The sequence below is a fragment of the Brassica rapa genome, chromosome A09 (genome assembly GCF_000309985.2).
Source record: "Brassica rapa cultivar Chiifu-401-42 chromosome A09, CAAS_Brap_v3.01, whole genome shotgun sequence".
NCBI lineage: Eukaryota > Viridiplantae > Streptophyta > Magnoliopsida > Brassicales > Brassicaceae > Brassica > Brassica rapa.
In genome coordinates this window covers 31,713,102-31,733,971 of record NC_024803.2, presented here as the reverse complement: position 1 = coordinate 31,733,971, position 20,870 = coordinate 31,713,102, and the positions used below count along the sequence as shown (strand labels likewise).

Here is a 20,870-nt window from a genome sequence, read left to right as displayed (position 1 = left end):
ATAAATGTTTAATGTAAAATAGAAAAAATGATAAAATAAACAGATTTTAAAAATTATAATTATATAAAAAATTTATAATAGACTAAAAATATTCTTTTAAAATTTTAAGTAAACAAAAAATGTTTTATCTTAAAAACAATTTCAAAAAAAATTCAAAAAATTATCTTTAAAAAATTAAATATTTTTTTTATTTTGGATAGGACCCCCGGAATCTCAAGCCCGGCTCTGCTAAAAATTAATTGCAAACTACATTGATTTTATAAATAATTTTATTTCTCTCAAATACTATTGGTTAGAGAGGTATAATTAATAACAACTTACATAGATTTTAATTACTTTCTTAATCTGTGTGAAAAATGTCAAAATGACACTTATTCAGAAACAGAGATAGTATATTTTAAAAAAAGAATTATGTATCTTTGAATCAAATCGGCCATAATTAGACAACCACATCAAGACGATTAATACTATATTAGTTGATTCATAACAAACTCTACATCTAATTTATTATCTGGCACTAATAAAACAACTGGTTAGGGATTTGTAGAGTTTATTTATAGTCTACTTATATGTGTGTGTGTGTATATATTGCCGTGTATCATATAGTCTGATATCAATTAGGCATTTTATAAACAAGGGACGAGAAATTTCTACAGGAATATATATACTCAAACTTGAAACGATCCGATCCCTTCATCAGGTTCCACTTACCCCTTTATGACTTGGTGGATATAACAATGGACTTCCACTAATCTTGAAAAGTCAATACTAATCCAATCGGCATAATCATCATGAGTATTTGTCTAATTCTTGATGTCAAAAAAAAAAGAGTATTTGTCTAATTTCTACACACATTAATTACCTTTCATATTTTTGCTATGGTATGTTTTTTTCTTTTAACATCGAAGCTGGTGTTGGTGCTTAACTTTGATCTCATATAATTTCAGTCAGCTTATGATCAAGAGAATTAATGTCAAGTACATCATACTACGTGATAGTAAGGAATATATATATGAGTTTTCAATATTTGACAAACAAGATGCAAGCTGCATTGAAAATTTAAGATTGATTATATATTGTTTTCACGAAAAGAAATCAAGGGATGAACCAACCCAAGGATGAGAGCTATACATAGAAGAACAAAAATAATATAATCAACCAACCCAAAATAGAACATGGGTATGATCTATGATTATCTTATTATAATAATTAATCACATATAGTCTTCTATAGACTTGTAGTAACATATAATTTGTCTATAAGATCTATGATGTAGAGGTATACGTATACTGATTATGCCAAATAATATGGCAGAATCATTAAAATATACTATTTAATTCGAGAGCTGCGAAATAGCTTCGTCTTTTACTTATAAAAAAATAGCTTCGTATTACTTATTGTTAACTACAGAATTGTGAGTGAAATTCCTGATTCCAAATTTTTTGATAAAACTCTGTATCATCTCTCAGTTTACAGATTATCTACGAGAATCAGTTATATAACTATATTTAAAAACATCAATGGAGATATTTAATGAGTGATGAAATAAAAAGTTGTGGAAGAGGTACAATGTTAAAACCCTGGCAAAAATTATAGACAGCGAAGACATGGTCAGTGTAGGGTCAGAATCATAATACGGCACCGTTAAGAGTTGCAAATTGCCAAAAAAAAAAAAAAAAAGAAAGAAAGAAAAAGAGAGAAATTGAAAAAGTCGTTCGTGAGGCATTTGACGACATAAAGGAGCTAACTTTCCTTCAATTACAATCTTTTCTTCTTTTCTTTTCTTTTCTTCGCTGATGTTTTAATTAGACAGACCCCATTCTCCATATATTCATTCATTTTTATTAATTCAATATATCTGTTATCGGTATATATCATCACAAACCATCATCATCAACAATCAAAAAACAGTTATATATCATTTCGTATAACTTATGTCTTCTAATACGAGCTATTACCGATCGCCGTTCGGAGACACGACCTTCACGAAAGTGTTCGTCGGAGGCTTAGCATGGGAGACACCAACCGAGGAAATGCGTCGTTACTTCGATCAGTTCGGAGAGATTCTTGAAGCAGTCATCATCACGGACAAGACCACAGGAAAATCTAAAGGCTATGGTTTCGTAAGTTAATCCATTGTTTTTTGTTATGTACTTGTTTTTCGAGGCCAGCAACGTCATCATCTCGCTGGTTCCAGGTCACGTTTCGTGAGCCAGACTCAGCGACTAGAGCAGTGGCCGATCCAAATCCTGTGATCGATGGAAGAAAGGCAAATTGCAATATTGCGTCTTTTGGACGGCCACGACCATCGACGCCTAGAGGTTCGTGTAGCGTTTATCTTCTGAATGTGTCAATCATCGTCTCATAGGTCTATTAAATGTTCTATCCTTTTGGCTGGATTATTTGATGGGTTTAATCTTTTTTTTTCCAAAAATTAACAAAGGCTCATATGATGATGAATAATACACTACTGTGTTTTTCATAATTTAAGTCATCTTTTTCTTTGGTAAAAAAAACTGAATTCACCACTTATTTTATCGTTGAAGATATTAATCAGTATATAAAATTTTAATATTATGAAAGCTCTTAAAAAACTTATAAATTTTCATATATTTTTAATATAATATTGATTTTCTGTGATATGCATACAAGGAAAAATGCTACATTTCCAATAATATAATCAGTAGGAATTTTATGTAAAATATTTAAGATTACTCTTTGATGGCACAGGGAGAGGACAAGGAGGAAGCCCTAGTCAGTATCAAGGCGGGGGACAATCAGGCTATACCGGAATGGCTGCTCCGCTGCAGCAGGCTGCGACTGCCCAGCTCATGTATCCGCCGTACGGGTACGTGTTTATCATTTTAAAAATAAGATTTAATAGGTTAGTTTTCTTTATTGAAATACAAAGGTGTAAGGAAATTTATAAATTTTGCGTAGACAATGAAATGGTCCAATGCAATTGAAATGGTAAGAGATAGAATCATAGAAGATGATATTTAATGCTTCAGTTTGAGCAAGTTGGAGTCAGCCTGTAAATATCATATTCATAATATAAATACTTATATCAGACTAGCTAGTTGTCATGTAAAAAGTATACTATATATTGTAGATTGTAGATTAGCCAGACCACATCGCAATAGAACAATAATAGTGAAATATGTCATGTGCATATAAAGAGTGTATATATATATGTTTCGATGAATTTGCATGCACTTAATTTTGTCGAGGAAAAATAATTTACACTTTTTATGTGTGTGGTATTTTGGGGCTTCAGAGCTCAAATCCTAACTGGTTTAGTGTCATTAAATTTTTTGTTTTCAGGTACACCTACAATTCTGAATATGGGTACCCCCAAGTCAGTATCTCTCTCTCTCCATATACAATTATAAACATGCTATGATATATATATATATACACACATATATATATATATATATATATATATATCTTTGTGTATTGTTTCCATCTATCGGCTGTTATTGTTTGAATCGGTTTAGTCTTCATCTCTGAGAACTAAGCACCAATGTTGGTTGGTTGTAGATCAGTGACGTAGGAGTTAGAGTAAATCATGAATGTGATTGTGTTGTTGTTGTTGTTTTTTTGAACAGATGTGGTTGTGTTGTTTAAATTAGCAATAACAAGTCTGGTAGTGAATTGTTATTATTACATGCAGGCATTATACAACACACAACTCCAACAAGCACAATACTATCAACAGCAAATGTACGGTGGAGGGGCAACATCACCATCGTCATCCAATATCATGCCTTCTCCTTACTATTACTTCCAAGCTCCGAGCCCTAGACCATATCCTCATCAACATCACCAACATTATGCTCATCATATTCATCAGCAGCAGCAACAGCAACGCTTACCTTCAACCTCTTCTTACCTAATCTACCCATACAATTCCGAGGCTCCTACTACTTCCTCTAATGCCCCTCCTTCCCAAGAGCCAATATCTTCTTCCACTGGTACGTCATTAAATAGTTCAGTGTTTAGTTTTCTCAACCCACATTGTTCATCATGCAAATGTGCAAATGCATACACCATCAAGATCTAAGTTCACTAAGTATACTAGATAGTGTCGTCAAAAACAACAAAAAACGAATTAACTAGTAAGATCATATGCATATATAAGAGTACAGAAGATTACTTGGAATAACAAAAAAAGAGAGAGTGGATGATTGGGCACATGGGATATATATAATTGCGTCATGTCCATGTGAACTGAGCTGTCTAATTTTTTGTTCCCTCACATCTGTCTATCTTCCATCATGGGTCATGCATGTTAATATATATGAGTATGTGTATGTAATATGCCTAAACCAATAGTGTAATTTGCATGTGGGTTCCTGTCACTTTTTTATATCATTGATTCTCAAGGTCTAGTCACAACTCACAACGGAGAAGGGACCACTCTCTATTTAAACAATTATCCAAACTTATATGCAGAGGGGCAACCAAACAAATAAATTCTATATGTGGACTTGTTGATTGACTTTTTGTGTCTGCAAAGACTTGTAGATTGACTATTTATTTAAAAACTGGTTTCGTAAAAATGTTTAATGTTGTGGCTGTTTGTTTTCATCAGAATCACAAGCAACAACACATCAAGTCTCAGGAGAAGGAGGAGAATTCGATGCAAGGGATGCACCTGAAAGTGCAACAACGAACAGAGAGTTGACATCATCTTCGTGATCAAGTTCATCTTGCACAATCTTTTGACATTTTTTACGCTCTCTTTCTCTTCATCCAAGGAAGAGAAAAAGCTAATTCGTTTATTTTCTCAACCAAATCCATGTATGTCTTAACATGACTGCCAAAATAAAGATGGCTTTATCCATTTTCATGTTTTCTTTCTTTTTCTTCTAACGCAATAATATAATAAGTCGACTTTGATATTCTTTCTATTCTTTTTTTTTTTGCTTAAAGAAATTCTTTCTATTCTTAAAGTAGTAAAATTGTTCTTAAATAACAGTGGGTTTAAGAATAGTACGTAGTAGAACTTAGTAAGAATATAAAAATTTACAAACCAGTAATGGTGGAATCCCAAAATTATATGTACATCGCTAGAATCAAGATTTATAATTAATTGTTTTGTTCATACTCGAAAACTAAATTAATAATCTACCTGTTTTTGTTACTTATTAAAGTTTTCTTTCAAGCATGGTTATTAACATTTTTAGCTGAAAGGGTAAGAGATGGGAGGCACCAGACATATTGGGTCGGTTCCGATCGAAGATGACATTATAGATATGCAGATATTATCTGTTTTTGTGAAACTTGTTAGGATGGTAAAACCTTTTTCTGGTTAGTCTTATTACAATGACACTGATACGATCATATCTTTTTTTTATTTAATGAAATTTTGCACTATAAGATTTTAGTACCTTGTTCTTAGAGAACCTTATTAACAAGGGTCTCAAAGCTGACGTTTGACGAACCAGATGGATACTCGGTCGCTTCCTTGGCCAGCCGCTGCCACTTCTCTGCCTTCTCTCTCAACTTCTTTCCCTTTTCTCCATCCATTAACTCTCGTATAACCGCCTCAACCTCCTCTCTCTTTACATCACCGCCGATCTCCATCCCTACTCCCCACTCATCACAACAAAATTTACAGTTCGTTGGCTGCTCCGCAAAAAATGGCCAACATATCATCGGAACACCGCCAGAAAGACTTTCTAACGTCGAGTTCCACCCACAATGCGTCAAGAATCCTCCTATTGCTGGGTGGGAAAGGACTTTCTCTTGAGGACACCAACTGGCCATCATCCCCCGGTCCTCCGTCTCCCTTATAAACTCCGGTGGAACCGCTGCCGCCTCTCCGGCCACTAAATCCGGTCGGATCACCCACAAAAACTCTTTCCCACTACCAGCTAAACCCCAAGCAAACTCATCTAGCTGCTCCACACTCATCACCGTTATGCATCCAAAATTTACAAAAACAACGCTGTTTGGAGCTTTAGTGTCGAGCCAGTCCAAACATTCAGTTTCTTCTCTCCACAAATTTAATCCCATTTGTCCCATATCACTATCCACGTAGACTTCCTGGCTCGCTAGGAGATTGAGCGGTCCAATAGAATAAACTGGAGGTAACATAGATTTTATCGACTGTATGACGTCATGTTCCAGATCATCAAACGTGTTGAGAATGATCGCAGTGGCGCCTTTGAATCGCTCGACCTCTCGAATGGAGAAATTGAGCATTATGTCGTCAGGATCAGTGGTAAGGATGAAGCTAGGGAAGTCCTTTAGCCTAAAATTTTTCATTGATGGTATCCAGTCTATAACTGATACACTAAAAATTGATATGTGGTGTTTTTAATACCAATACATGTGCACTTTGAGCTCATTTTCAGTCCTAATTCGTGTTTAATTTACATCATTCTAGGTTGGGAACAGGTGAAAGAGTAAAGGAGAGAGTTTCAGGAAGTCTGATGCTGTTTCGAAGGATTCAACGTGGAACAGTCATTTAGAACAACCCAAGGGTTGCTCCCGAAGAGATCAAGCATTAGACTGCTCCCGCTCATTAAGGAAACTTCCTATTCTGGAGTTTGCCCTAGTTTCGACTTTCTCTTTCTCTTATTCTCCTATCACCAGCGCCTCCCTATAAAAGGGGAGGCTATCGTTTTCCTAAAGGACACACGAGTTTTACAAGAAACCTAGATTACTCTTTTGGATTTTACGCAACTTGTAAGGGAGAAGGCTCCATCTCTCATTCTCACGAGAAGATTACCCTGAACCCTTTGTCTTTTTACTTATTTTATATGCAGTATTATTCAGGAATCTTGCTTGTGCCATCCTGCTTTATGATTGAGTAGTAGGCAAAGCTTGCTTAGGGTTGTAGGGTGTTAGCCGCATGAACTGAACACAAATAAGTGATCTCAACTATCTTCATTCATATTGATCTTACTGCCTGCATTGAACTGATCACTTAATGTTGGATCTATGATTTAGTTTAATATTTAGTCTGAGATATCTAACTTGCTTTACTTCTTTGTTGGAACAGATGATCCAAGTGCATGACCAGTAGACATACTCGGAGCAACGCACAAGGACCACTACATCAGCTGACTAACGAAGAACTCGCAAGATTAGAAAGACAGAACCGTCAACAGCCAAGAACAACCGACACCAACATGGGTGATCATGGCAATATGGATGACCTCACTACTGCATTGGAACTCATTCAACAACAAATGCAGAATCAGCAACAGCAGATGCAGCAGATGCAGCAAACCATCCAGAATCAGCAACAAGCTGCACAAGAGCAAGCAGCCGAGAACGCTGCGCGAGAGGAGCGTGGTGCTCTTATTGGGGAGCGAAACCTTCCGAGGAATTTTGCTACTAACCGCTCCCCCATCAACCCTCCACCCTGTACTCGACAGGATTATGAGATCAAACCTGCACTGATTGGTCTGGTACAGAAGAGAACATTCAGTGGCCTCACTTCAGACATACCAATGGATCACATAGAGGCCTTTGAGAGGATCTGCAATTTCTCTCGCTCAAATGGAGTGCCACCGGATTACGTCAAGTGCATGCTGTTCCCATTTTCTCTTGAAGGGAAAGCTGCACGTTGGCTGCAATCTCTCCCAACTGGTTCTCTAACCTCATGGGATCAGGTTCGATCAGCATTCCTGAGCCACTTCTACACAAAGTCCAAAACCGCGGCTCTAAGGCATAGAATCTCCAACTTCAAGCAGAAATCTGAGGAACCCTTTTATGAAGCTTGGGAGAGGTATAAAGAGTACCAGAGGGAATGTCCACACCACGGGTTTGATGACGATTACATATTGGAGGTGTTCTACGATGGAGTGAGCTATGAGTACCGGAACACCCTTGATTCCTCTAGTAACGGAGACTTCATGACTCAGACCACCCCTGGTGCATTCGCGTTGATTGAGAACATGGCTTCCAGTTCACTCAACAAGAACAAGGAGCATGATCGCTCCAAAAGTGTGAACAGCATAGACGATTTAGCGGCGAAGGTAGACCAACTGCTGAAGGGAAACCAGAGCCAGGTCTTCATAATGGAAGAAGCAACTCCTGAGAAGAGTGCGGGGGACAAGGCGTTTGAAGCTGAGCAGGCAGGAGACGATCAGCAGGAAGTGAGTTACGTAAATGGACAAGGGTGGCAGCTGAAGAATTATCACCTGAACCCTAACGTAAGGAACAATCCACAACTTTTCTGGCCTAAGCAGGACAAACAAGTTGATCCGGCGCAGAACAACCAGGGCCAGTATTCGGGATATCAGAAGAACTATCAACCCCGAACATATGTTCTAAGCCAACCGCAGAGCAATCAGCCTCAAATACAGAACCACCAGAACACTCAAGTCGCTACCTCCACCCCTGTCGCTGTTCCGCAAGATGAAACTAAAACCATGCTGCAGCAACTCCTCCAAGGACAACAGCTCCAAGGGAAAGCGCTGAACCAGGTCACTACCGAGATCAATACTAGGATGAACCATATGTTCGGAGACCTGAGCACCAAATATGATAATGTCGCAAGCCATATGAGACAGATGGACATTCAGATAGCTCAGACTGCCGAGAGTGTCAAGAGACAGCAAGGTACTCTACCTGGTAAAACAGACAAAAACCCCAAGGAGTGCAATGCGGTTCAGCTAAGAAGCGGGAAGCAACTTTCCGAGCCAGAAAGGAGAAGGTTCACCGCGGCTGAGAAAGGCAAGCAGAAAGAGTCAGAGCAACCACCAGCCGACCAAGCAGATGAGGGGAATACATAGCCGGTAGTTGAAACAGCCTCGCCACGCTCAGAACAACCGGCTGAAGCAGTGCGCCCGATTCCAGCGGCTGTTCCTCCTCGCGAATACATTCCAAAAGTCCCTTACCCTGTTCCAGCGAAGGTCACTCGTAAGGACAAGGAGGAAATAAAATGCAGGAAGATGCTGGAAGATCTAACCGTCCGACTTCCCCTGATGGATGCGATTCAGATGATGCCCTCCATGCGTAGCTTTATGAAGGGGTTGATCTCAGGGAAAATATCAGACGAGAGCGAGTTCATGACAGTTTCCAAGGAGTGCAGCGCAGTGCTTCAGAACAGGCAAATAAAAAAACGAGGAGATCCCGGCAAATTTGTCCTCTCTATCTAGATTGGGAAGACAGTTTTTGCCTGCTCCTTGGTGGATCTTGGGTCTAGCGTGAATCTCATGCCCTACTCTGTAGCTTTACGACTCGGATACACGCACTTCAAACCAACTAAGATGTCCTTGGTTTTCGCAGACAGATCAGTCAAATCTCCTGTTGGTATTCTAGAGGATCTCCAAGTGAAAGTAGGGAACACCACTGTTCCAGCAGACTTCGTTGTTCTGGAATTAGAAGAAGAGTCTAAGGACCCCCTCATCTTGGGAAGACCATTCTTATGTACTGTGGGAACCGAAATTCGCACTGTCGATTTCCGTTTAAATAAGGAAACTAGGAAAACCCTAATTTCTCAGAGGTCCCGGATCTCTGCGAGAGCCAACGACAAGTGATCGAATATATGCGGAAATCATGAAAAGATAACAAACGAGTTTAGAGAAAACAGTAGATCTTATTTCGAGTCCGCGTAAGAGCGTTGCGATCATTACAAGAGAATACAAAGGCTTTGGCCGCAGGGGCCGTCAGCGAGTTACCTAGTTCTAGCAACATAAAACCCTAATCCTAGTTGAGTCGCAGCTCGATAACAAAGGACGAAAAGATATCTAAAAGGCTTAGATTGATTTTGGACTGAACCTTGTTAAAGGCTGCCTACGTACCCCTTTCGAGGATCAAGCCGAACGTAGTTCAATTGATAGAGCTGGACAAGAGATCGAACTGCCTGGGCGAGTTCGTCTAGTAATTGAGTGCCAGTCATAGAAACCGAACTTGTCGAGAATAAGCCTAAAGTTTCTAAGTGCAGAGAATTCCGAATCTAAAAAGTTCTCCCTTCTGCTCCTCGCCTAGGACTCCTTATATACTAGCTCCAAGGTCGGTTTACGCTTTTACTCTTCTGCCCTTAAGCCGTCATAGCATAAAAATGGAGATATTCCATTTTTCCCGATCTTCACAATTATCTTCAAAACTTCCGTATTTATCCGCGGAAACTTGACATTTATCCTTCCTCGTGGGCCGAACCATGCTGTGGTTCACGAACCATGCTGTGGTTCACGGGCTTTTGGTTAAGAAAAATCATAGGATGGGCCTCGAGTCGTGTTTTAGGTCCCTTTGGGCCGTCTTCCGACTCGACACGTTTACTACGAGTTTTCCGCGGTTTCTAATCCGCGAAGTTTGATCGATGAATTAGAATAGAGGGAAACATGGACTGAGCTTGCTACGGTCTTCGGGAGATAGCATTCGAAGGTTTGACGAGAATGCAAGGACTGGTGTCGTATCGATGTTCAGAAAGGTTCAATCGCTACACAGCGACCGAACTTTGGCTCGAGCCCGGTCGCTATGTAGCGACCGAGCGAAACGAGTGCTCGGTCGCTACGTAGCGACCGAGCTTCGGCTTGAGCTCGGTCGCTACGTAGCGACCGAGCGGGACGATCGCTCGGTCGCTACGTAGCGACCGAGCTTTGGCTCGAGCTCGGTCGCTACGTAGCGACCGAGCGGGACGATCGCTCGGTCGCTACGAGCTCGGTCGCTACGCGACCGAGCGGGACGATCGCTCGGTCGCTACGTAGCGACCGAGCGGGACGATCGACCGAGCTTTGGCCCGAGCTCGGTCGCTACGTAGCGACCGAGCGGGACGATCGTTCGGTTTGAATCCCAAAGAATACTTCTTCGTAAAAATAACCTCGTATAGGTTATTTTTACGAAAATTACATCCCTTCTTTTACTAACTCTTTCGGAAATACGATCTCTGAGGATTTTCGGGTGGTAATTCCGTCGTAACCGTTTTTGACCCCAACATGTACTGTCGGAGCTATCATTGATGTGCGACAGGGAAAGATTGATCTGAATCTTGGGGACATAGTTATGCAATTCGAAATGGATGAGTTGCTAAAGAAGCCGATGTTGGATGGACAAACCTTTGAGGTCAATGAAGGGGTTGATCCGCTCCAACCACAAGAAGGAATGATCGAGGAGATTCTTACCGAAGACCCACTGGAACTTGCACTGGTGCGTGCTGAAGCCGAGCAGAGTATGGTGAACATTGATGCTGATGGATATGCCAAGATGCTTGACTCCGCAAGGAGTATGGGGAGAATGGTAGCGAGTCTAAGTCTGGGGGAGGATATCAACAGGTGCGAGACCACTCCATCTGGAGCGACCCCTAAACCGGACCAACCAGAGGATCCCTGGAGCGAGCTCAAGGCTCCCAAAGATTGAGCTAAAACCCCTTCCCAAAGGGCTCAGGTACGCTTTCTTAGGTCCGAATTCCACATATCCTGTCATTGTGAATGCTGAGCTGAATAATGTGGAAACTGCATTGCTTTTATGCGAGCTTAGAAAATATCGTAAGGCATTAGGATATTCGCTAGCTGACATCCCTGGTATTTCGCCTGATTTATGCATGCATAGAATCCACTTGGAAGATGAATCAATGACTTCTGTCGAACATCAGAGGAGGTTAAACCCGAATCTAAAAGATGTCGTTAAGAAAGAGATAATGAAACTTCTTGAAGCAGGTGTGATCTATGCGATTTCTGATAGTAAATGGGTCAGTCCTGTTCATGTTGTACCTAAGAAAGGTGGGATCACTGTTATCACAAATGAAAAGAATGAATTGATCCCTACTAGGACGGTGACAGGACATCGCATGTGCATAGATTTCAGGAAATTAAATGCAGCAACTAGAAAGGATCACTTCCCACTCCCTTTTATTGATCAAATGCTTGAGAGATTGGCTAACCACCCATATTACTGCTTTTTAGATGGTTATTCAGGTTTCTTTCAGATTCCCATCCATCCAGACGATCAGGAGAAAACGACGTTCACATGCCCCTACGGAACGTACGCTTACAGGAGAATGCCATTCGGCTTGTGCAATGCGCCAGCAACATTCCAGCGCTGCATGATGTCGATCTTTACTGACCTGATTGAAGACATTATGGAAGTTTTCATGGACGATTTCAGCGTCTATGGAAGCTCCTTTAATGTCTGTTTGTCAAACTTGTGCAGGGTTCTTAAAAGATGTGAGGAGAAACACCTCGTACTCAACTGGGAGAAATGCCACTTCATGGTCACAGACGGGATTGTTCTAGGGCACAAGATCTCCGAGAAAGGAATTGAGGTGGATAAGGCAAAGATCGAAGTGATGATGAGTTTGCAACCACCAACAAACGTGAAGGCCATCAGGAGTTTCTTGGGTCACGCTGGGTTTTACCGACGGTTTATCCAGGATTTCTCAAGGATAGCAAGACCACTCACCAGACTGCTCTGTAAGGAGATCAAGTTCGATTTCGACAGTGAGTGTCTAGCTGCTTTCCACACCATCAAGGGAGCTCTAGTCAGTGCACCTGTTGTGCAACCACCAGACTGGGACCTACCCTTTGAAATCATGACTGATGCAAGTGATTTTGCAGTTGGAGCAGTACTTGGGCAGCGTAAGGACAAGAAACTTCATGTGATCTATTACGCTAGCAAAACTATGGATGAAGCTCAGTGCAGATACGCTACAACTGAGAAAGAGCTTCTGGCTATTGTTTTTGCTTTCGAAAAATTTAGGTCCTACCTAGTGGGATCTAAAGTGATTGTGCACACAGACCATGCTGCTCTTAAGTACCTGCTCACAAAGAAAGATGCGAAACCGAGGTTGTTAAGGTGGATTCTTCTTCTCCAAGAATTTGATCTAGAGATAAAAGATAAGAGAGGTGTCGAGAATGGGGTCGCTGACCATCTGTCCAGAATGAAGATTGAGGACGACACAACTCTTGATGAGGAACACCCAGTTGAACACGTCAACGCGATTGGTCTGTGTTACGCGGAACAATCTCTAAGAACCATGTCAGACTGTTCCAGCATCGCGGAACAACCTCCGAGGAAAGCGCCCGATTGTTCTCACATCTCGAAACATCCTGTCGCCTTGATCCAAAAGCAATATCCTCACCTCCCATGGTTTGCTGAGATTGCTAACTATCTAGCTGCTGAAAAGCCACCACTTAAGTTCACAGGAAACGACAAGAGGAAATTCCTGAGAGAGGCAAGGCGTTATGTTTGGGATGAACCGTTCTTGTACAGACAAGGCAAGGATGGTTTGTTCAGAAGGTGTGTTCCAGAGGCAGATATTCCAGGAATTCTGCACCACTGCCATGGTTCATCTTACGCAGGTCATTTCGCTGCATTCAAAACGGTTTCTAAAGTCCTCCAAGCAGGGTTCTGGTGGCCGACTATGTTCAGGGATGCTCAAGCCTACGTAGCCAGGTGCGATGCATGCCAGCGACTTGGGAACATCAGCAAGAGGAATGAGATGCCTCAGAATTACATTCTAGAGGTTGAGGTATTCGACTGTTGGGGAGTCGATTTCATGGGACCATTCCCTGCGTCCTTCAAGAACGAGTACATCCTTGTCGCCGTTGACTACGTGTCTAAGTGGGTAGAAGCAGTGGCAAGCCCTACGAACGATGCAAAAGTGGCGACTAAGATGTTCAGCTCAATCATATTCCCAAGGTTCGGAGTGCCTAGGGTCGTAATCAGCGATGGTGGAACACACTTCATCAACAAGGCATTTCAGGGCCTTTTAAAAAAGAATGGAGTGAACCACAAGGTGGCAACTGCTTACCATCCACAGACGAGCGGACAGGTTGAGGTGTCCAACAGGGAGATCAAAAGCATCCTGCAGAAAACTGTCAACACATCGCGAAAGGACTGGTCGCTTAAGCTGGACGATGCGCTATGGGCCTACAGAACAGCCTACAAGACGCCGCTAGGAACGACTCCCTACCACTTGGTGTATGGTAAAGCATGTCACCTACCCGTCGAGCTTGAATACAAGGCTGCATGGGCAGTCAAGCTACTGAATTTCGACATCAAGCCAGCAACCGAGAGACGCATGATCCAGATTCATGAACTGGAGGAGATAAGGCACCTCGCCTATGAAAGCTCCAAAATCTACAAAGAGAAAACCAAGGCCTACCATGACAAGAGGATCATTGCCAGACAATTCGAACCAAACGATAAGGTCTTGCTTTTCAATTCGAGGCTGAGATTATTCCCAGGGAAGTTGAAGTCTAGATGGTCCGGGCCTTTCACTGTTAAGGAAGTTCGACCCTACGGAGCAGTTGTGTTATTAGACAAAAAAGGGGACGAGTTTGTAGTGAATGGACAGCGCGTCAAGCACTACCTTGCTGACTCCACTATCGCAGAGGGAGAAGAAATTCCCCTAAGCGAGCCCCCATCAGCCTGATCAATTGATCCAAGTCGAGCTAATGACTTTAAACAAGCGCTTGGTGGGAGGCAACCCACTGGTCAGTACATACATTGTCTACATAGTCTGTTCTTTTCCTTTTCTAATTTATTTTGCAGAAAAAGAAAATCGGACTCTTCACTCAGAACAACCAACGGACTGTTCTTCTGTTAGAACAACCCATCGACTGTTCCAGATAAGTGTTCCGAACAAAAAAAAAAAATTAATTAAAAAAAAAAAAGAGAATAATTTCGGGAACAGTTAGGGTTTTGCCTATTTAAGGCTTCACCCTTCACTTTCCCTTTCAGTCCGCCGTACACTGATCCCCCACTTGCGATTTTCTCTAAACAAACCACCAAATCTTTGATTCTCAACCGTTTTAAGTGGTTTTGCTTCTCATTCGTTTGGAATCTCGAGTTCTCTCTGTTTTTGCAGATCACTTTACCAGTTTCCACAGGTAAGAGGCCCGACAATCCCAACTCGGTTTGCAAATTCATTTCTAAACCGCTTTCATAGATCGATTCTTGTTTAACCACTTGATATCGATCCCCCTCGTGCTGTTAGGGTTGATTTAGAATATGAACACTCTCCTATTTCACGATTGCGATTTGAGTTTGATTTGGTTGAAATTTGTTGAAGTGAACAGCGGTTTGCAGTTCGCACAAGGAGAGATGGGAATACCTCGATTCCATTTCTTCTGTGTGACATAATAGAACTAATGCTTGATCTTGTTTGCCTTGTAGATGGCAAGAACTAAGCAATCCGCCAAGCGAACGAGAGCCACGTGCAGCACGCCACCCCCGCAAGTGCAGCAACAAACGTCCGCCTCCTACCCATGGCCCCGCGAGCAAGAGGGTGAACTGATTGATCTCGACAGCCCATTGCTCCTGGACTTCAATTGCGAGGGGTGGGATAAGGGGACAGCAGCTCGTTACAACGCCCTCCTCCGAGTTGACATGCTACCCACTCGTTTCTGCCACACAGAAACTTTGGCTGATCTTGGGATCGACGAGGATGTATTCGAAACGCTGCACGCCATCGGGATTGCTCCTCTGTGCTACACAACGCACGAGCTCTACCCAGACCTTGTTCGCCAGATGCTCGCCACGGCCACGATCACCTACGAGGATTCCGACGCACCCTCCTACGCCAACTGCTCGTTCTCTTTCATGGCGGATGGAGAGTACTGTCGCTTGTCCCTCGACAAGCTCAATGAAATCTATGAGATGGCCGCTGAACCGAAGGGGGTAGCGGTGGCGAAAAAGTTCTCTCCCTCTAACGCCTTTTGGGACTGCATTGCAAATGGGAACTTCACAGCAGGGAAGGTCTACCAGTCGCAGATTCGGAACCCCGCGCTTCGTGTCATCGCGAAGATCATCTCAAACCTCCTGTTCGCCAAGGATCTGACATCGAAGGTCACCAACGGGGAGCTGCAAACCCTGTACACTGGTATTGAGGATGAAATTCGCGCCTCTGGTTCCGGAATTCCCATTCAAAGGGTTAAGACGAATCCCGGTTTCAACTTCATCACCATGATATGCGAGCGGCGACAGTGCCTTATGCACGGCTCGAAGAAGAAAGACAGGAGCGGCAGCCTGCTCACACCGCTTTTCAAGCATTTCGACATTGATCTCACCAAATACAGCGTCAACAAGGAGGTCCAGTACCTCGACATTAGGTACCTAATGGCGTGCCACATCATGCGAGATGAAGAGACCTACAGCTTTTACGATAAAGCCGGAACTCAGCTATTCACCAAACTGCCTCACCCCGAGATCACCAGGTTCAGCGTGTTTGAGAACATACGGTTTCTTCCTCCCCCCGAGCTCCTTTGCACTGATCCACGTGCTGCGGTCCCTGACGAAGACATGGATGATGTTGAGGACATCACCCCTGAAGCCGACCCATCGTACGACCTAGGAGAGCTCGCCGATGTGACCGATGATCAAGCTTACAGACGCTGGATGGTGGACTCGCAGCGAAAGAACAACAGCCTCATGCGGAGGATACTCCACCTCGTCACTGGGGGATGCATTGGAGGGAGCGCCCAGCGCCAGTCTACGACAGATCGACCACCAAGATCCCACCGACCAGGCAAGGAGCCCATGGGAACTGGCCCTTTTTCAGAAGAGGTTCATCGCTCGCGCAACAGGCGATCCTTTGACCCAGCCGAGAGCGGCGAGTCCGACTGAGTCCGCAAGGACTATCCTCTATCCATTGTTCTATCCATCTGAACTTTTTATTTTTATTTTTTATGTTTTATGCTGTGTTGCTTTTTGGCTGACCTCAGCTTCATTTCCACCAGGGATGGTGTCGATTAAGTCTGGGGGAAGCACTGGGTGCTGAAACTCTATTTCTTTGTTTCTTTGTTTTTGAGTCAGTCCTTGCGTCATTTTGATGTTTTATCGAGTCAGTTTAGGATCGAGTCAGTTAAAACTCTTGTGGGAATTAGGACCTTGTGATATATTCTTTTAACCACCTCGTGCTCTAACATTCTTATCCAGTGACCTTAGCAGTGATGAAAGAGCCCATACTTGGACCTGGAACACCCTTTGACTCATCTCATTTGACTCTCCAGAAGCTCTCATCCGATCAGGTTACACTGGGTAGACTCAACTCCACCCAACTTGAACCTAATCTTGACTGAAATTCTTCTTGTTATGGGCACTAGATCAGGGAAACGAGACCAACGCTCAGGGCTTCTTATTCTTTTTACCAATCTTGCTGATCCTGAGCGGCTAGCTCATTTTTAGCTAGTTCCAACCTTCTACCTAAACCTTTATTTTCACCCTCATGCACTCTGTTTTTCAATGTCATATGTGCAGATATGTGCAAAAGGGCCGGAGAGGATAGGATTGACACAGCCCCTTACTCGTTGACGCCTGACACTCAGAGAGAAGAGCAAGCAGATTGAGAACAGTCGACAAGATCAATCCTTAAAGAAAGGAACAGTCGAAGGCGCATGGAACAATGGCACCCCGTGAGAAACAGAGGATAGACCCCCAGCGGCTGCAAAACATTCGTCCCGATACCTCCCTCCATCTCCACTCAAAAAAAAAAAAAAAAAAAAAAAAAACCGAATGCTTTAATTTATTTATGATGGAGAGTGTAGATTCGAGATGCATGCTGCTGGAAAAGGGTGAGCAAGAAGTGGGCGCAGATTTTGGAGGAATAAAAAGAAGTCAAGAGCTGGAGAACAGTGGCACGATTGATCCACATTGTAGAACAATCTAATCCGTGAGGCAGAGATGAGTAAGGGTTGTGGGCTTCAACAGATCCGTCCTCTCTTGCTATTTTGCGCGATATCCTGCATGCACTCAAACACGGTAACCCCTAAACACTCTCAGCTCCACCGTAAAACAGCCTATTCCTTATCAACCCGTCTACCCTGAATAGTGCTTGTAATGAGAAGCTCACGCTGTTCTTAAATGATTCTTAAAGGAGTTTTGTCTCGATAGTGCAACCTTTTCAGGTATGAGATACAGAGTACGGAGCTGATCTTCGAACAGCAATCGTGGGGTGTTCTGGTAAGGGTGTGCGATCTGATTCTACAGCTTGTATGGTTCAGAGATGTGTGGTAAGAGCATGGTTATTCAGACAAAGCGAGTTCCCGCTCCTTCAAACCTTTCTCCCTGCTCTTGAGGCTTGGTCTTGTTCGAGGACAAACAAGGATCTAAGTCTGGGGGAATTGATATGTGGTGTTTTTAATACCAATACATGTGCACTTTGAGCTCATTTTCAGTCCTAATTCGTGTTTAATTTACATCATTCTAGGTTGGGAACAGGTGAAAGAGTAAAGGAGAGAGTTTCAGGAAGTCTGATGCTGTTTCGAAGGATTCAACGTGGAACAGTCATTTAGAACAACCCAAGGGTTGCTCCCGAAGAGATCAAGCATTAGACTGCTCCCGCTCATTAAGGAAACTTCCTATTCTGGAGTTTGCCCTAGTTTCGACTTTCTCTTTCTCTTATTCTCCTATCACCAGCGCCTCCCTATAAAAGGGGAGGCTATCGTTTTCTAAAGGACACACGAGTTTTACAAGAAACCTAGATTACTCTTTTGGATTTTACGCAACTTGTAAGGGAGAAGGCTCCATCTCTCATTCTCACGAGAAGATTACCCTGAACCCTTTGTCTTTTTACTTATTTTATATGCAGTATTATTCAGGAATCTTGCTTGTGTCATCCTGCTTTATGATTGAGTAGTAGGCAAAGCTTGCTTAGGGTTGTAGGGTGTTAGCCGCATGAACTGAACACAAATAAGTGATCTCAACTATCTTCATTCATATTGATCTTACTGCCTGCATTGAACTGATCACTTAATGTTGGATCTATGATTTAATCCTCTAGCTAACCGTTAGGAGATAAGTCGACCTATATTGAATGAGCTTAGTATCCCTAATCAGCGAGAGTAGATATTAGGGTATTAAGTGAACTAATCAGATCTCGCATCTAAAGCTTGCTTTCGCGTCTTGTTCCAAGCGAGAGCTTAGGATTCAAGACCGACTCGCATAGGGAATAAGATCACGATAGTGAGTTGTTCCAGCTGAGTGATCTGAGTTCTAGATCGCATTTCATCGCACTTGAATAGTTGTTCAGTTCTGCAAGTAACATCCGATTATTGACCCTAAGCCAGCTTCATTTAAATTGAATTCAAATTACCTAGGCATTATTGTTACTTTTGTCGCAATTAATTCTCAAAACCCACTTGTTTCTCAGCTTGACATTGAACTCATAAGAGTAAAGAGTAAACTGGTCCTCTGGATTGAATCTCAAATATTACAATTACCACTGTTAACTTGACAGTAGCAAAGATTCATTTTTAGTGTATCAATAACCGTCTCTAGATGCTCCTTATTAGAGATATAGCTTTCATCTGTCATTCAGTGACGGAAAAAAAGCTTTCATCCGTCAAATCCACCAACCTAGTCATTATTAGTAATCTATAGGATACGAAATTTCTTCTCTTTTTAACTATGTGAATTTTCAAAAAAAAAAAAAACTATGTGAACTAAAATCAGTAATCTCTAACTTTTTTAATAAAAAACTATGTGAAATAATTAGTACCTTTAAAAGGAGTTAAACCTTTCTCGATAAAGCGTTGAAATTGTAGAAAAGCCATCAAGCCACAAGCACTTGCGGTCCAAAAAACAACATCTGGGACACCTAGCTCCTCGGCAGCGTCAAGTGTAAAGCTCATCACAGCGTCCGATACAATACAGCTCACTGGAGGAACATCATCTCCGGTGTTTATTTTCCGGAGAAGATCCTTAAACGGAGAAAGACAATTGTTCATGGTGGACACGCAAAGGGAAGGGATGTCCTGTGTTGTATTCCCATCAGTCTCCGGTAAACCATCAGGGATAGACTCAAAACGGAAGGAAGGAAACCCGTCTAGCGCGTTGGGTCCGCGAGATCGGAGGAGACGTTTGTGGTTGTAGACGGTGTTGACGAAGGTTACATGGAAGCCTTTAGCGTGGAGGAGTTTAGCTACCTTAAGCATCGGGTTGATGTGTCCTTGAGCCGGATGAGGCACGCAGACTACATGTGGTTTCTGTGTGGTGTAGACGGCAGGAGATGCCATTTCTGTTTTGTTTATAAGCTTCTTAAGATGGAATGAGCGTGACTCGGTACCTAGGCTATATAGACACTATTACTTCTTAGTGTAACTCGATCAATGCTACAAAAAGACAAGCTAGTAGCTTAGGCGGTGTCGTATTTTTATCTATTATATTTTATTAATTATGTAAATACATCGATATTACTATTTTCTGTCGGATTTCCAAATTTTCTCGCCTACCTTTATCTTTTGGCTTCAGAATTTTAACCCTTATGACCGCGAAAAAAGTCGGTACACGGGTAATATACATTTAAATAAAATAATTATGTTTTGTAATAAAATAATTACTTTCTGTAGAAAATAATATAAATCATATTTTTATAATTAAAATATAATTTTTAATTTTTTATGAAGTATTTTTTTATAACTTTTATTTTTAGTTTACGGATTGGCGGATGTCAAAAATTAATTTGGCCGACTGTATCTGTCTTTCTTAAAACCGACTCGACCTACATCCACATATTGAATTTTTGAACGGACCGACCTGACCTTGCTTGCGACAGGTCAAACATGGCGAAACTCACGGATAAAAGACTTAAACTCCCTAGGCTTCGTCAAGTTTTTTACTTCACATAGACAAAATTGAATATTTTAGGACTAATTAATATAGTGTTACAAAAAAATAGGACTAATTAATATCTCCAAACAAGTATATTTTTGTTACAGTCAGTGTTTTTTTGGTTCGTTTTGCTTGTTACTAACTACTCCCTCTGTTTCTTAAAGATGGATGTTCTAGAAAAATATTTTGTTTCCAAAAGATGTATTTTTTATGTTTTTAAAGCATATTTTGTCAACTAATAATAAAAAATTGTGTGTTTCAAAAATATTAATTACATTTCTTTTAATCCTATTGGTTTAAAAATATAAAAAATATAAAGTTACAAAAAACTATACATTAATAACTAAGTTTTAATA

The 20,870-nt window shown here is 41.8% G+C and overlaps 3 protein-coding genes and 1 non-coding gene across 4 annotated transcripts; 2 read left to right on the top strand and 2 right to left on the bottom strand.

Moving 5' to 3' along the window:
* The first annotated feature begins 1,748 nt into the window (after positions 1 to 1,748).
* Positions 1,749 to 4,907, top strand: LOC103869055 (RNA-binding protein 24). Its single transcript, XM_009147100.3, has 6 exons — positions 1,749 to 2,123; positions 2,198 to 2,321; positions 2,731 to 2,848; positions 3,325 to 3,358; positions 3,677 to 3,977; positions 4,598 to 4,907. The coding sequence occupies exons 1-6, from the start codon at positions 1,935 to 1,937 to the stop codon at positions 4,702 to 4,704; spliced, it is 873 nt and encodes a 290-aa protein (XP_009145348.1). The 5' UTR covers positions 1,749 to 1,934; the 3' UTR covers positions 4,705 to 4,907.
* Positions 4,908 to 4,988: 81 nt separating this feature from the next.
* LOC103869056 (UDP-glycosyltransferase 85A7) lies at positions 4,989 to 20,550 on the bottom strand. Its single transcript, XM_009147101.3, has 3 exons — positions 19,403 to 20,550; positions 19,173 to 19,211; positions 4,989 to 6,296 (listed from the first exon to the last, which is right to left on the bottom strand). Exons 1-3 carry the CDS (start codon positions 19,917 to 19,919, stop codon positions 5,404 to 5,406), a joined length of 1,449 nt encoding a protein of 482 aa, XP_009145349.1. The 5' UTR covers positions 19,920 to 20,550; the 3' UTR covers positions 4,989 to 5,403.
* LOC117128663 lies at positions 7,680 to 7,786 on the bottom strand. Its single transcript, XR_004452058.1, has one exon. It is a non-coding gene; the product is annotated as a small nucleolar RNA R71 (small nucleolar RNA).
* Positions 14,336 to 19,341, top strand: LOC117128517. Its single transcript, XM_033281118.1, has 2 exons — positions 14,336 to 14,795; positions 15,082 to 19,341. Exon 2 carries the CDS (start codon positions 15,082 to 15,084, stop codon positions 16,528 to 16,530), a length of 1,449 nt encoding a protein of 482 aa, XP_033137009.1. The 5' UTR covers positions 14,336 to 14,795; the 3' UTR covers positions 16,531 to 19,341.
* Positions 20,551 to 20,870: the final 320 nt, after the last annotated feature.

Bases quoted from the DNA above. Each gene is read 5' to 3' on its own strand.
- LOC103869055 (XM_009147100.3), top strand. From the start codon at position 1,935: ATGTCTTCTAATACGAGCTATTACCGATCGCCGTTCGGAGACACGACC. The intron at 3,359-3,676 runs GTCAGTATCTCT...TATTACATGCAG, and splicing joins CTGAATATGGGTACCCCCAA to GCATTATACAACACACAACT. The intron at 3,978-4,597 runs GTACGTCATTAA...TGTTTTCATCAG, and splicing joins GCCAATATCTTCTTCCACTG to AATCACAAGCAACAACACAT.
- LOC117128517 (XM_033281118.1), top strand. From the start codon at position 15,082: ATGGCAAGAACTAAGCAATCCGCCAAGCGAACGAGAGCCACGTGCAGC.
- LOC103869056 (XM_009147101.3), bottom strand. From the start codon at position 19,919: ATGGCATCTCCTGCCGTCTACACCACACAGAAACCACATGTAGTCTGC. The intron at 19,212-19,402 runs GTACTAATTATT...ACTGAATGACAG, and splicing joins AGGTTTAACTCCTTTTAAAG to ATGAAAGCTATATCTCTAAT. The intron at 6,297-19,172 runs TTATTGATACAC...TTAGTGTATCAG, and splicing joins TAAGGAGCATCTAGAGACGG to TTATAGACTGGATACCATCA.